The sequence below is a fragment of the Narcine bancroftii genome, chromosome 1 (genome assembly GCF_036971445.1).
Source record: "Narcine bancroftii isolate sNarBan1 chromosome 1, sNarBan1.hap1, whole genome shotgun sequence".
NCBI lineage: Eukaryota > Metazoa > Chordata > Chondrichthyes > Torpediniformes > Narcinidae > Narcine > Narcine bancroftii.
The window spans coordinates 257,694,353-257,708,335 of NC_091469.1; the positions used below are offsets into that span (position 1 = coordinate 257,694,353).

Here is a 13,983-nt window from a genome sequence, read left to right on the forward strand (position 1 = left end):
AGATCATGTGAACGGTTCTATAATTTCTGGGCTCTGGATTTTATTACCTTTATGAAATATTAGTGTCTCACTGGATTTTCTCCATTTTTTAAACAACTACCAGTGGAAGTAGTTTGTGGGAAAAGATCACTGACCTGAAATGTGAATTCTGCTTCTCTCTCCTCAGACGTTCTCTTGACCTGCTGAGTATTTTCAGCACATTTTTTGTTTTTATGGCTACTAATTTTAGATCTCAGTCAGCTTCATGATCTGTCACATCTTGTATTTTCTTCCATGTCTTTTAGAAATCTAGATCATTAGATGCAGTAGCTTAGACTTCGTTAAGAATCTTAATCCTATTATGGTCGATTATGAATTAAAACTGGACGACTGCAATTCCTAAAGTAGATAATTCATTTCATCACTGAAAATATACACATTTTGTAAAAACAATGCTACAAATCCTAAGCCAGAGGAGTAAATCTAATGTTTCAGATCTGTGATCTTTCATTAAACCTTTACCCTAATAGTATCGCAACTAAAGCAGAGTTGCTGCATCAATTGACGGCTCCTACTTTTGTCTTGGCTACTGTTTTGACATTGTGAGCACCTGGTTATAGTAACCTCAATGACCAATCATTCCCGACCATTGACTCCTGAATTATTTGCTTTGGGTCACACTTAACAAAGTTAATGGACCGTCATTATTGTTGTTTACAGGAGAGACCTAGAATTAAATAGCATGGAAGCAGACTCATCAAGTCCATGTCGACCATTGTGCTCCTGTTTACACTAATCGACACACTAGGAGCAATTTGTAATGGCCAATTAACCCACCAACCTTCATGCCTTTGGGTCATGGGAGCAAACTGGAGTACCTGTGGGAAACCAATGCAGACACAGGGAGAATGTCCAAACTCTACACAGGGAGTACTTGTGTATCTGGAGCTGTGCCACTTGTGCCATCCAGGATGTTTTATGTCATCTCTTTAATCTAAACACTAGTCGTGCCATCATGAAATATGACAAAGGTTTGTTCTTTTTTTTAAAAAGTGTATTCTTTAGATCCTGATTCTGAACTTAAACTTCAAATACCAGTGTTCCACAACATCCTCTGGGCAGGGTGATACTGACCATGAAAACACTTCCATTGTTGAGGTCATTGGCTATTTTCATGTTGGCTTTTTATTAGAAGGCGAGTCTGAGATGGACTAAATGATTTTCAGGGTGGCACGTTTGGTGTAGAGGTTAGCGCAATGCCTTTACAGCGCCAGTATTTGGGCCAGGGTTCGAATCCCGCGCTGTCTATAAGGAGTTTGTACGTTCTCCCCATGTCTGCGTGGATTTGTCCTGTGGGCCCTGGCTTCCTCCCACCATGCAAAACGTTCTGGGGGTGTAGATTAATTGGGTGTAATTGGGCAGCATGGACTAATGGGCCAAAATGGCCTGTTACCATGCTGTATGTCTAAACTTAAATATAAATTTAAATATACATTTAAACTTAAATTTAAATTTTCCTCTTCTGTGCTAACCAGCAGACGTGATCGACTTAAGTTCTGCCACAAAAATCAAAATAAAGAACCTTGAACTCTTTAGTAATAGTCAAATTTCTTTCAACCTCCACCCCCCCCCCCCCATCTCCCCCTCCCCACCCAAAGCAAAATAAGTGGGGCAACTGTGGCATTGTATCCCATTCCAGAGAAAGGCAAGAAATCCAACTCGGCCTGCAAGGAGTGGGAGTGGGGAGTGTGTGAGCCAGCCTCAGGTGACTGCGGTACTGGGCTCCGCGAGGGAACCTGCAAGGAGAATGAGGAAACAAAAATCGTGAAGTGCAAGGTGCTGTGTAACTGGAAGAAGCAATTTGGAAGTAAGTGTTTATTTTTCTGAACGGGTGAGTTTCCTTTCTTCAGACTTGGTTTTTTTTTTCCACCCTTGTCCCAACAAAAATGCATCATTCCCAAAGATCTGCACTCGGACCTCTGCCCAAGGCAATGCTTAAATAGTTATTGGAGGGTGGTTAAGAGTTACAGGAAGTCCTTGATAATCATAAAACCAGGGAAGCAGAGGGAGAAACATGTATTTTGTAGCACACCTTATTATTAGGCCTATTATCCTGCTTCTTTATTTAAAGTAAAGGGTTCACTTTACAGAAACCATATGTTATTGGAAGCAATTAGCCATCTGGTTGTTATTACAGACTCATAGACCCCGACTGTACATTATTTCCAGTGGCTACTTTAAATTGCTCACTGTTGGATCAGTACATCTGAGCCTGGTGGTTAATGAATGGCAGTTGGAATGATGAAGTCATTTCGAAGTGTTATCACACCATTTTTTTTTTGGTTAGGTAAAATTATTTTTCTTCCCTCATCTGTTTTTTCAGATATTGCACGATAAATAAAAACCTGTTTATTTTTCCCAGCACTCTTGTCATTATTTTCACCTGCTGATGCCACACACACATTCCTGCTTTGCTAGCCTTCTGCCTTTTCTCTGCCCCTGTGCTGCATTTGCATGTATTCACCCCCTTTACTCATGTATGAATATGTTTTCTCTTCACTTTCCAATGTGTCCCGTCTACGTGGCCATTATACCCAGGTGACCTTCACTTATAAAGACCTTTGGGGGTGGCTACCAAAAATAGTTTATTAACTCTCTAAAGTCACGGAGCCAAACCAACAGGTCACAAAATGTTTGAACGGAACAGGGCAGAAACAGGCCCTGCACATTTAAAACTTATGTGCTGCTGATGTTGTGTTTGTGTTAAACTTTAAATTGAAATGAATACTGTATTAGTGTGTTGTTAGATTAATCATCTTAAGGAAAGAGGATGTAGTGATAGTGTGTGAGTGCTGGTGCTAATCCTGACCACTAGAGGGAGTTGGGAGATGAGCTGTTGCGGCTTGGGTAGATTCAAAATGGATGCGTCCACCAAGTCTTGTCTGTGTGTGTTCTAGCTAATAATTATAGTTGTTTTAAACAAACCCAAGTTTCTTTATTACAATAAAAGAAACATCACACTTCAGCCTAACTTGTCCATGCTGGCCAAGGTGGCTCTCTGACCTGCGCCTATTTGCATGTGTATCCTTTTGAACTATCCTTATCCTCTTGCAAATCATTCCAGAATCAGAATTTATTGTCATGAACATGTCAAAAAATGTGCTGTTTTGTGGCATCATCTCACAGTGCAAATATTTCTAGAAACATCATTTCAAAATCAATAAAAAAAATAATGCAAGAAAAAGAAAAAGACAAAGTGAGGTAATGTCTGAGGTTCATTGTTTGTTCAGAAGTCTGCTGGCATGGGGAAGAAGCTGTCCTTGTGCCGCTGTGTGCTCGTCTTCAGGCTCCTGCTGCACCCTTTTCCTGATGGTAGCAGTTTGAAAAAGGCATGGCCTGGGTGGTGGGGGTCCTTGAAGATAGAGGCTGCTTTTTTAAGCCACTACCCTCTGTGTGAAATAGGTTCCCTTTTAGGTCCCTTTAAATCTTTTCCCTCCCACCTTGAAACTGTGTCTTGTATTTTTAGACTTCCCTACTCTGGGGAAAAGACCAAAGGTCCTGACTTTCTGATCTCAAACTATTTTCACAGGTGACTGCAAGTACAAGTTTGGAAATTGGGGCGAATGTGACTCTGAGACTGGCCTTAAGACTCGTAATGGCACCCTAAAGAAGGCTCTGTTCAACGCGAAGTGTGAGCAGTCGGTGAAGGTCACAAAGTCCTGTGATAAATCCAAGTCGAAGTCAAAAGGTCAGTGCTCACCCTACTGAGGGAAGGTGTGAGAACAGTATATATACCTGCTACCTCTTGGTAAGTGGCTCACAGTACTACCACCAAGAAGAGTGCTTACATGTTTGTCCTTGTCCTCATCCATAGTCAAGGTGAAGCCAAACATAAATTTAAGGAACAACATATCATATTCCTCCTGGACAGTCTTAAACCTAATTGCAAAAACATTTATTTTTCTAATTTAAGGTAGTCCCTACTGTTTCCATTGTTTTCTTCATCTACTCCAGTTCGCACACATGTGCGTGTGCTTTTCTCTCTCTCTCTCTCTCTCAATTTTGCTGTCTCATCCCCAATTGCTTCTTCAACCACCTGCCTCTTCAGATCCCACACCCTCTGTCTGTACTTACTAATCTCTGGGCCACTTTAATATCCTTTGGGCCCCTTCCCCAGCTTCTTTTCCCCTATTATAGAAAACCAAATCTTGATAAAGGGTCCTGATCAGAAACACTGACTGACCACTTTTAGCCCTGGAGGTCGCCTGACCTGCTGATTTCCTCCAGGAATTCTTTCCTTAAGAAGAATGGTTAATTTGCAAATGTTCTAAGATAACTGATCTAAGAGTATCTTAGTGAAAAATTACTGAACCCTTGACGTGCATTTGATAGTTTAACCACTTGGGATAGTAAGTACTGGCTGAAAGTTTGAGGCTTTTGTCAGATATGAGGGTTGCTATTTTAAAGTTAGCAAATTCTCTTTTTTTTTAGACATACAGCACACTAACAGGCTCCTTCGGCCCACGAGCCCGTGCTACCCAATTACACCTAATTAACCTACAACCCTCGTACGTTTTTAAGGGTGGGAGGAAGCTGGAGCACCCAGAGGAAACCTATGCAGAAACAGCAAGAACATACAAATTCCTTACAGACAGCATCGGATGTGAACCGGGCTCGCTGGTGCTGTAATAGCAATGCATCAATTGCTACGCTAACCGTGAGCCAGGCGCAAACCGAGTATGGGCCGATTACTGCAGTAGGTAAAGCTGAAGGAAGCCCTTGGAAGTAGAGGGTTTAATAATCACTTTCAAGCTTCTTCCAAGACTAATGCTGCAGCGTCTCAAGGCTCGCACTACTAACACCAGCTCTGAGGATAAGAGAGCAAGGTCAGGCAGCTCTGGAAAAGAAGGCTCTTGATGGCTGGGGCAGTGATGGAGAATATCATTGAAGAACTAGGTATCACTAAATTGGCAAATGCTTTCAAGGCAGACAGTAAATATTGGCAATGCACTTTCTCAAACCAAGAAGGTAGCTGCAGAGATGGGCTCTATTTTAAAGTAATGAAAACATCTTATCATCACTTTGTACATGGCCCACAGTGGGAGGACAGGGCAGAGGAGAGGTTGAACAGCTGCATTCTTTGTAACAACAGGAGCCCAAGGTTGGTTGGAACTTGTTGATCCTACAGCAACATGAAAGTAAAGGAGGCAGGGTAGATGTGGAGAAGACGTTCCCCCTTGTGAAAGTATCAAGAACTAAGGATTACGTTAAAAGTAAGGGATCAATTATTAAGACAGAGAAGAAGAGATCCTTTCCCTGCATTACAATAAAACAAAAGCACAAGGTACATTTTAATGAAGAGTTAAACAGTGCAAGGCACCATCTGATACTAATGGGAGGTCCATTCAAGAGTCTGACAGCAGAAGGAAATCCCTATCCAGAATGTCCATGCTTTACCTAGCTAGGAAGCAATATGAAATGGCACTGTCTTAAAACACATCTATTCAGTTTTAAACGTGCGCGGTGATCAGGCCTCCCCAGCCTTGCCAGGGAGAATTCTCAAGAGCTGCAACACTTTGTGTGAAGAAGTTCATGCTCATCTCTGTTCTGAAAGGCTAATCACTTCTTTTTCCCCAAGTCAGGGGAAAGTGAAGCCCTCGTCTACCCTGTCAATCCCCAAGGGAACTGGAATAGTACATTTTTTAATGAGATCTCCTGTCAGTCAGATAGTGCTGGTAATTTAGTTGAAATTGCAGATTTTTGGTTCATTATTAGAGCTCCTGGCCCAAGTGAAAATAAAAAGCACTAGAGATCTAAAGATTTAAATTACCGAAACATATTAGCTTACTTCTTTGTCAGTTTAGCAGCTGGTCAAATGCAGCTTGCCGCTCGTGGCCCTGCAGATCATGTTCACTCAGCCAATGAGAGCTCATTAAATCATCAATGCTTGGCCAATAAGAGTACAATAGGAAATCCTGTCTTTGAGTGCTGATTGAATTAGCATCCTTGTTTACAAGCCATGCATCCTGAGTGTTAAGTGAAGCACGAATCTGCAAGCCCAGCCTTCTTAAGCTCTCCTCATGGGACATCCCTGAAGTCAGAAGACTGACCTATTAATATTATAAAGCTACTTGCTAACCTTGCAGGTATCAGGTCCAGAGACCAGGATGTTGAATGAGAAAGTTGGCTTTCTTTAAACCTAAGTGCCAATCTTGTTTCTTTCTATTTTTTTTTAACAGGGAAGAAAGGAAAGAAAGGAATATGAAGAACTTCCAAGATATTTCTCCATATAACCCACCTTCTGTTGACCTGAGCTGCAGCACAATCTATACAGCCTCCCCTCACCAAAATACCTTTTTACCAAGCTTTGTTGTAATCTCTAATTTGTAGAATTTAATGTCAAGGAACAGCCTTTTTGAATGGTTGTTTTTTTTTAGTCTCTTATCGCTTATAAACTTGAGATGTTGGCCTGTGTACAGTATATTTCTGCAACAGTATAGTTTCCAAGCAGAATGTCTTGCATATCTTTAGCATTGTAGTAGTTTTTACTGTGTATCAATTGTCCTTTTAAATCTCATTCAAAATGATTTTTAGTTTCTTGGTATTCTTCACAGAAGTTTAGGGCATTCATTTTCCCAGTCTGTTTCACCTTCACATCAGAATGCATCCAGTATTTGTTTTGAAAAGAAAAATAAATTGTAACCATTCCTTTTCAGTGTGGTCTACAGATAAATATTAAAGCGGTGGGTGATGGAATCGGAAGTGGCCATTTTGCTCTACTGGCAATGCATGATATTGACATATTTGAAATCTTTAACAAAGCCACACAACTAAAACAGAATTTTTTTCAAAGCTGTGAATTGAAAAAGGCATAAAGTTCTTCATTAAAAATAATACATTTCCTGTCATAAATATTTCCCATTCACTGAACAGATTTTGAATGAGAGGTTTTTCAATAAAATCTTTTTATAAACGCTTTTGTGGTTTCTACGATGATTAATAATGCCAACATTCTAAATAAATAATAAAGTAGTTGCATGTAGGAAACAAATCATAATGTCTTTATGAAAGATATTGACGCTGTTGTGTTCAATTAATTGATGTACAATACGCAAAATCAAACATCAATACGGTTTTGAAATTTTTTATTTGCATTTATTTTCCTTTGATACCCTCTTCCTCTTTGGAATCACAAGGTTAGAGGCCAGAGGACCACGGCTTCACCACACCCAGGACCCAAGTTCGCTCCTGACATCCGGTTCTGCCTGTTCTCCCTGTGACCGAGCAAGTTTCCTCCCGATGGTCCGCTTCCCTCACTTATCACAAAGGTGAACGGGTTGGAAGGTTCGACGGTCAGTGTAAATTACATCTGGTGTGTAGGTGAGTGCTAGATTTTAGAGGGAGTTAGTCAAAATGTAGGAATAAAACTAGGATTAGTGTAGGGTTAGAATAAGTGGGTGGTTCATGCTCATTGAGCTAAAGGGCCTATTTTTATATCCCTATTTTATTCTAGAGCAGTGGCTCTCAACCTTTTTCTTTCCACTCACATACCACTTTAAGTAATCCCTATGCCATCAGTGCTCTGTGATTAGTAAGGGAAGGTTGAGAATCACTGCTCCAGACCCAATTGTTACTGAAATATTTTGCTTGAGAAAAATTGCCATTGGCCCATTTCCTTTGGACTTAGGAAACTGTGCACATAACGAGTCAATTAGGGATGATTAAAACAGTGGTTTTCAACCTTTTTCTTTCCACCCACATCCCACATTAAGCAATCCCTTACTAATCACAGAGCACTGATGGCATAGGGAATACTTAAGTGGTAAGTGAGTGGAAAGAAAAAGGTTGAGAACCACTGTTCTAGAGTTTAAATCAGACTCCAATACTTGATCATAATATTTAGACCAATTCTCCAGTTTAAGGCACGAACTGTCAGTGGTCCTATCTTTTAAGGTGTAAATTCAACAATTTTATTTGGAGGCAGGGAAGAGCTGAGTGCTCCAGCATGTCGATTCAATTGTAATTCTCTTCTGCAAACATTCACACCTCCGCCATCCTTTTCTAATGTGGTGCGAACTGAATGCAGGAGTCAGCACTCTGTGAGATAGCTTGGCTAGTGTTATATCTTGGAGAAAAAAATAAAATTAATGTAAGATTCATGGTTGAAGTGGACTTGATGGGCTGAAGGAGCTATTTGGATATCAAGTCCCTATGGCAATGGAGCCATGGTTACATTGTTGAGACTGGCTTTTAAATCAACTACATTCATTATTGGGGTGGTGAGATTTGAACTCGTGACTCCAGATCAACATGCTTGCTTGTCTAGTAACTTCACTCAGCCCTGCTGAAAAATAATTATCACTTTCTTCAATTGAGACTTAAGCGGAACAAGTGCCTGCTTGTAACTTATCTATTGCCTGGTGTGTTGGAAGCACATTGGGCAGCATGGTACTTTGTTAAAACCAAAGGGCACTTTTTTGTTATCCTGGAATGTGAATATAATCCTGGTTTTCATTTCTCAACTGCCAAACTTAACTCCAAACTTTTCTTCCTTAATCCCTGTGCTCTCCTCATAAATGTGAGGATCTCATGGATTTTATTAGCAAGGACCATGTGCTGAAAGGCCATTTCTTTGCCGCATGCCTCTGACTTCATTTAATTTCCACATCCATTGCCTGTGTGGTCGTCTTGACAGTTGGTCAGTCTTAATTTCATCTGGATAAACACCATCTCCAATTCTATCCCTTTCCTGAATCCACTTGGAATGAGCTGGACTGCTTCCTTAGAATTCCACTTGCCCTTGAGCCGAGCTTCTGACCCCCTCTTCTCTATCACTACAACCTCCATCCACATCAGCTTCACCTCTGCATTATTTTAATGCTGAACAACTGACCATCATCTGCCTTCGGCAAACTTCAGCTCACCCAGGATCAGAAGTAGGCTATCGCTCAGCTTGAACCTAATCAATAAAATTAGGACTGACGTGCCCCACCTAGTCCAAATCCACTTCTTTGTCTTCCTTAACCCTCCTTAGCTCCTCGCTCCCCAATGCTGTTGAACTTCAAATTCTTCAGGCACTTAAATCCTTTCACCAGGGGTGCCGTGCTAATTTTTTAGGTGCTCACAAAAAACGTCGACAAGGAGGTGCCAGAGCCGCCTCATGAGGTGCTTGGAGTGGTGTTCCTGCAGTGCTCTACCCCTGACCTTTCATTGCTTTATACTGTAAACAGTGCTGAACACTGGTTTATTCTGGCAGTTTTTCCATTTCTACAGCAAGCCCCACCATCTCCCCAATCTCACCAAACAGCATAAATCACAGCACTCTGAGTGAGGTTTCCCATACTGACTCAAATCCTCTTTGGCTTGCTGTTTACCTCTGAAATGTAATTTAATTTCCCATTTATGCAAATGATTTAATAGAAATACCAAATGCATGTGTTCCATTCACCCGCATTGGAGGACAAATTGGTTTCAAAGCATTCTAAATTGTGCCAGCTTTTATTGTTCATTCTTGCTCATGTGAGGCAATTCCATTATTAAAAAAAACATTGCAGCACTGTACAGGCCCTTTGACCCCTCCATGTGTGCTGAACCATATAAAAGCGCTAAACCCTACCTACTCTATGACCCTTTATTTTCCTTTTGTCTATGTGCTTATCTAATAGTCTTTTAAAGGCCCCTAATGTTTCAGCCTCTACCACCAGTCCTGGCAAGGCATTCCAAGCCTCAACAACTCCCTGTGCAAAAAAAAAAACTTACCCCTGATGTCTCCCCTATACTTCCCTCCCTTAATCTTATACCTATGTCCTCTTGTGGCTGTTATTCCCACCCTAGGAAACAGGTGCTGGCTCTCCAACCCATCAATGCCTCTCATAATTTTGTAGACCTTGATCAAGTCCCCTCTCATCTTTCTACTCTCCAAAGAGAAAAGCCCCAGCTTTGCCAACCTTGCCTTATAAGACATGCCCTCCCATCCAGGAAACATCCTAGTAAATCTCCTCTGCACCCTTTCCATAGCCTCCACATTCCTTCCTATAGTGAGGTGACCAGAACTGGACACAATACTCCAAATGTGTTCTCACCAGAGACTTCTAAAGCTGCAACGTGACTTATTTACTCTTATACACAATCCCCCATTAATAAAGCCCAGGATCCCATAGGCTTTTTTAACTATCCTATCAACCTACCTTGAGGGATGTATGGACATGAACCCCAAGAGCTCTCTGTTCATCCATGCTCTTAAATAACTGACTGTTAACCCTGTACTCAGCTTTTTGATTTGTCCTGCCAAAATGCATCACCTCACACTTGTCTGGATTGAGCTACACTCGCCATTTTTCTGCCCAGCACTGCGTCCTGTTTATGTCCTCTGACAATTTAGAAAATTTTCGAATACTGGTCAAAAAATGAAAAGCTGAAGGGACAGTTCAGGCAATATCTACAGAGAGAAATGGATGATCCATGTTTTGGGCCAGAACCCTTTTTCAAGACATTTATTTATTGTCCTTGGTGATATCGTCAGCAAGATTCCTGTGTATGTTCAGCATTTTGATGGGCACTGCAGTAGGCAGAGCCTCTACCTCACAGAGGATGCTGCTTTGACCTGATGACACCTCCAGCTTCTCATTGTTTGCTCATGATTCCATCATCTAATTGTGAGCAGCTGTTGTCAGGCAAGTGCACACCTGACAACTGGAGTCAATCAACGACCAACTAATTAGAGTCCACAACCCGGCAAGTTCCAGGAAGGAGGAGACAAGATATCTCTGGATGAGAAAGGAAGTCATGGATCAAGTCAAAAAGAATAAAGAATTAATGTAAAGTCAACTACAATCAGACAAGTCCTCCTGAAGGAATATAAGGATTGTGGAAAAGACCTCAAGGTAGGCCAAAAGGGCCATGAAATACTTTTGGTGAACAGAATCAAAGTAATTCCTAGGACATTTTAGGCTTGCATTAAAAACAAGAGGATAACTAGGGAAAGAAAGAGTCCACTCAAGGACAAATTTATGCTTGGAGTGAGGTACTAAAGGAATACTTTGCATTGGTCTTCACCAAGGAGAAGAGAGCAGAGTGTGGGGAATAATAATGTGTTGGGGCATTTTGAGATCAAGAGAGAAGAGGAGGTGGTGTCTTTTGAAGAGTGTTAATATGGATATCCCTTGGACCTTCTGGGATGTATCCCAGGTTATTTAAAGAGGCAGTTTTGTTCAAGAAGGGAAATAGGGATGATGCAAGAAATTATAGCCCAGTGAACCTTGCATCAGTGGTAGGGGAACTATTGGAGAGAATACTTTATATTAGGAATGAAAATGTAAAGGGAAATTATACAGTTGAAGGCAGGAATTTTAAAAGCATTGATGTGTTGATGGATCTAGGGTTCAGATTCATAGTTCCTTGATAGTGGCCACACTAGAAGATATGGTGGCAAAGAAGGTATATGGGTTGCTTGACTTCATTGGTTGGGGCATTGAATCATGAGAACATACTGCCTTATAGTCAAATATGAGGTGAAGATGCACCAAAATTCTTACTCATTGTAGCCAAACAGGTATGCTAGGTACACCAACTACAGTAGATGCATTACACTGTGCCAAGAGTGAAAAGTGATAAGTGAAGGATAGAATGATAAAGGTTCACAGTTGCAATTTGTGCAAAAAAAACCAAAGTTTCAATGATGCAAACAGATTGTTTTGGTGATAGTAGAGTAGTTTATGGTTAGCATGGTAAGCAGAGGTTCCGAGTGCTACTGGTACCATGTAATGGTACAAGTACAACCTTTTGCATAGTCTGGTGAGGAGGGTGGCTAAACACTCCACAGGATGAAAAACAAAACCTGTCAAAGGCCGGATGAACCCTCTTGTAGGGTCAACAGCCATCTAACAAATACATTCCATGAAGCGTGGAAAGGGCACCCCTTGCATTGAAGCTTGGTCTGCAGCAGAACTTTCCCCAGTCGTCTTGGACCTCACCATACCACTGGATCCGGGAAGGGATCACTTAATTCCATTCACCCTCATGCTGATGCTTTCTGAGGAGTGGGGTATCCTCATACCAAATCTCATAAGCTGACTGAAAGGAATCATCATTCTATGGGATGGACAGCCAGAAAAAGCAGAGGTTCAAGAGCCCAATAGCTATGCAAAAAAACTGTTTGTGAACTTCGAGGCCTGAACATAGCAGCAAGAAGAGGATGTGATCAGGGAGATGCCGGTCCTTCATGATCTTGGCTGCCTTCTTGTAAGGAAGTCATGTTGCAGCTCTATGAAACTTCGGTTCAGTCACAGTTTGTGTATTGTGAGCAATTCTGTTGCCCCATTACAGGAAAGATGAAATTACAGGACATGGTCTGAAAGAGAATTACCAGGATATTGTATGGAGCAGAGGGTAGGAGCTATAAGGAGAGATTGGACAAACTTGGGTTGTTTTTCTGGACTGTTAGAGGCTGCGTAGAGACATAATAGAAGTTTATAAAATGATGAGAAGCATTGATATAGTATAGACAGTCTGAATTTCCCCCCAGGTGGTTGGGGGTGAGGGTGGTTGAGAAGTATTTTTTTATATATACAAAGAGTGAAAGGTTCCTGGAATGAGCTACTCTGAGTAGTGGTGGAAGTAGATATACAATACTATTTAGAGACTTGTAGATAGACACAGGTATATGCAGGTGCTCCACGTAGCCAACAATAAGGCAGGCGTAGCTGGGACCCATGCATATACACATGACCACTCCTTTGACTTGAAGGAAGTGGGAAGAGTCAAAGGAGAAATTGTTGAGGGTGAGAATCAGTTCTGCCAGGTGGAGGAAGGTGGTGGTTGAAGGTGACTGGTTGCGTCTGTGGTTCAGAAAGAAACAAAGGGCTTTGAGACCCTTGGGGGATGGAGGTGTATGATGAAGGTGAAAATTATGTGATCAATTTCAGGGAACTGGAAGTTGTTGAAGTAATGGAGAGCATGTGAGGTGTTGCCGATGTAGGTAGGAAGGTACTGGACTGGGAGGACAAAATGGAGTTGAGGTAAAATTATGCCAGTTAGATGGGGCAGGAGATAATGAAAACAATGTGTCTACTAGGATGATTGGGTTTGTGGATCTTGGGTAGAAGATAAAACTGGGCAGTGCAGGGTTGGGAAATAATGAGGTTAGAGGTTGTGGGAGGTAGATGACCTGAGTGTTGAGGTCAGTGATGGTGTGTGAGAAGGTGGTTTGTTGATTCTTGGTGGGGTCTTGTTTCAGAGGTAAATGATGGTTGTCTAAGAGCTTTTGTCTGGCCTTGGCAAAGTAGAGGTCAGTGCATCATACCACAACAGCACCTTCCCCTGTCTGTGGGTTTGATCGTGAGGTTGGGATCGGTATGGACCAAGTGGAAGGCAGTGCATTCTGAGGTGGTAAGTTAGAGTAAGTGATGGGAGTGATGAAGTCAAGATGGTTGATGTCTGGACAACAGATGGAACTAAAAAATGTCCAGAGCATGCATAAAGTCAAACGAAGTGTCCAAGAGGAGGAAGAAGGCTTAAGTTGGGAGATGGTCGTCAGATCCAAAAACAGGTGGACAATAGAAGTTAGCTCGAACTAGTGGTGTTCCCCAGTGATCAGCGATAGGACCCCTTGAGGTTATGATATTTGATTTGGACATCAAATTCAGCACAGACAAGTTGGCTGAAGTCCCCATTCCTCTGCTGTACACTGTTTAAATATGAGGCAATCAAACATTTACTATCTTTCAAGATGTGTAGAGGCTCTCATAGCGCAGTGGTTAGAACACTGGCCTTGTAAACCTGGGGCCTCATTTTCTGGGAGAGGCACTTGCCCAGGAGTTAACTGGGACAGGGTCCAGTGGAAAAAGAGAACAATTGGCACGCGTCTTCAAATCATACCAGGGATTGATGGCCTCGACCCCCTACTGGTATCCCTGGTGTCAGCTAATGATGATGTGCAGATTAAACCAGTGGAAAAGGGACAGCAGAAAGTAACCCATTTCCTATTCCCGGGGATGAGTTGTGTAA

General features: G+C 41.8%; 1 protein-coding gene and 1 long non-coding RNA gene across 10 annotated transcripts in view; both read left to right on the forward strand.

The window, feature by feature from the left end:
• mdka (midkine a) overlaps window positions 1–6,952 on the forward strand; it is a 54,618-nt gene extending 47,666 nt beyond the window's left edge. For all 5 annotated transcript variants that reach the window (XM_069913442.1, XM_069913468.1, XM_069913462.1 and 2 more), the window contains 3 exons: window positions 1,679–1,846; window positions 3,569–3,727; window positions 6,219–6,952. In XM_069913442.1, the coding sequence (XP_069769543.1) occupies window positions 1,679–1,846; window positions 3,569–3,727; window positions 6,219–6,244 (353 nt within the window). In that variant the 3' untranslated portion in view covers window positions 6,245–6,952. The remainder of the gene's footprint in view (window positions 1–1,678; window positions 1,847–3,568; window positions 3,728–6,218) is intronic.
• Window positions 6,953–10,633: 3,681 nt separating this feature from the next.
• The window catches only part of LOC138742064 (uncharacterized), a 312,510-nt gene continuing 309,160 nt past the window's right edge, over window positions 10,634–13,983 (forward strand). For all 5 annotated transcript variants that reach the window (XR_011343942.1, XR_011343943.1, XR_011343941.1 and 2 more), the window contains exon 1: window positions 10,634–10,862. This is a non-coding gene — a long non-coding RNA (uncharacterized lncRNA). The remainder of the gene's footprint in view (window positions 10,863–13,983) is intronic.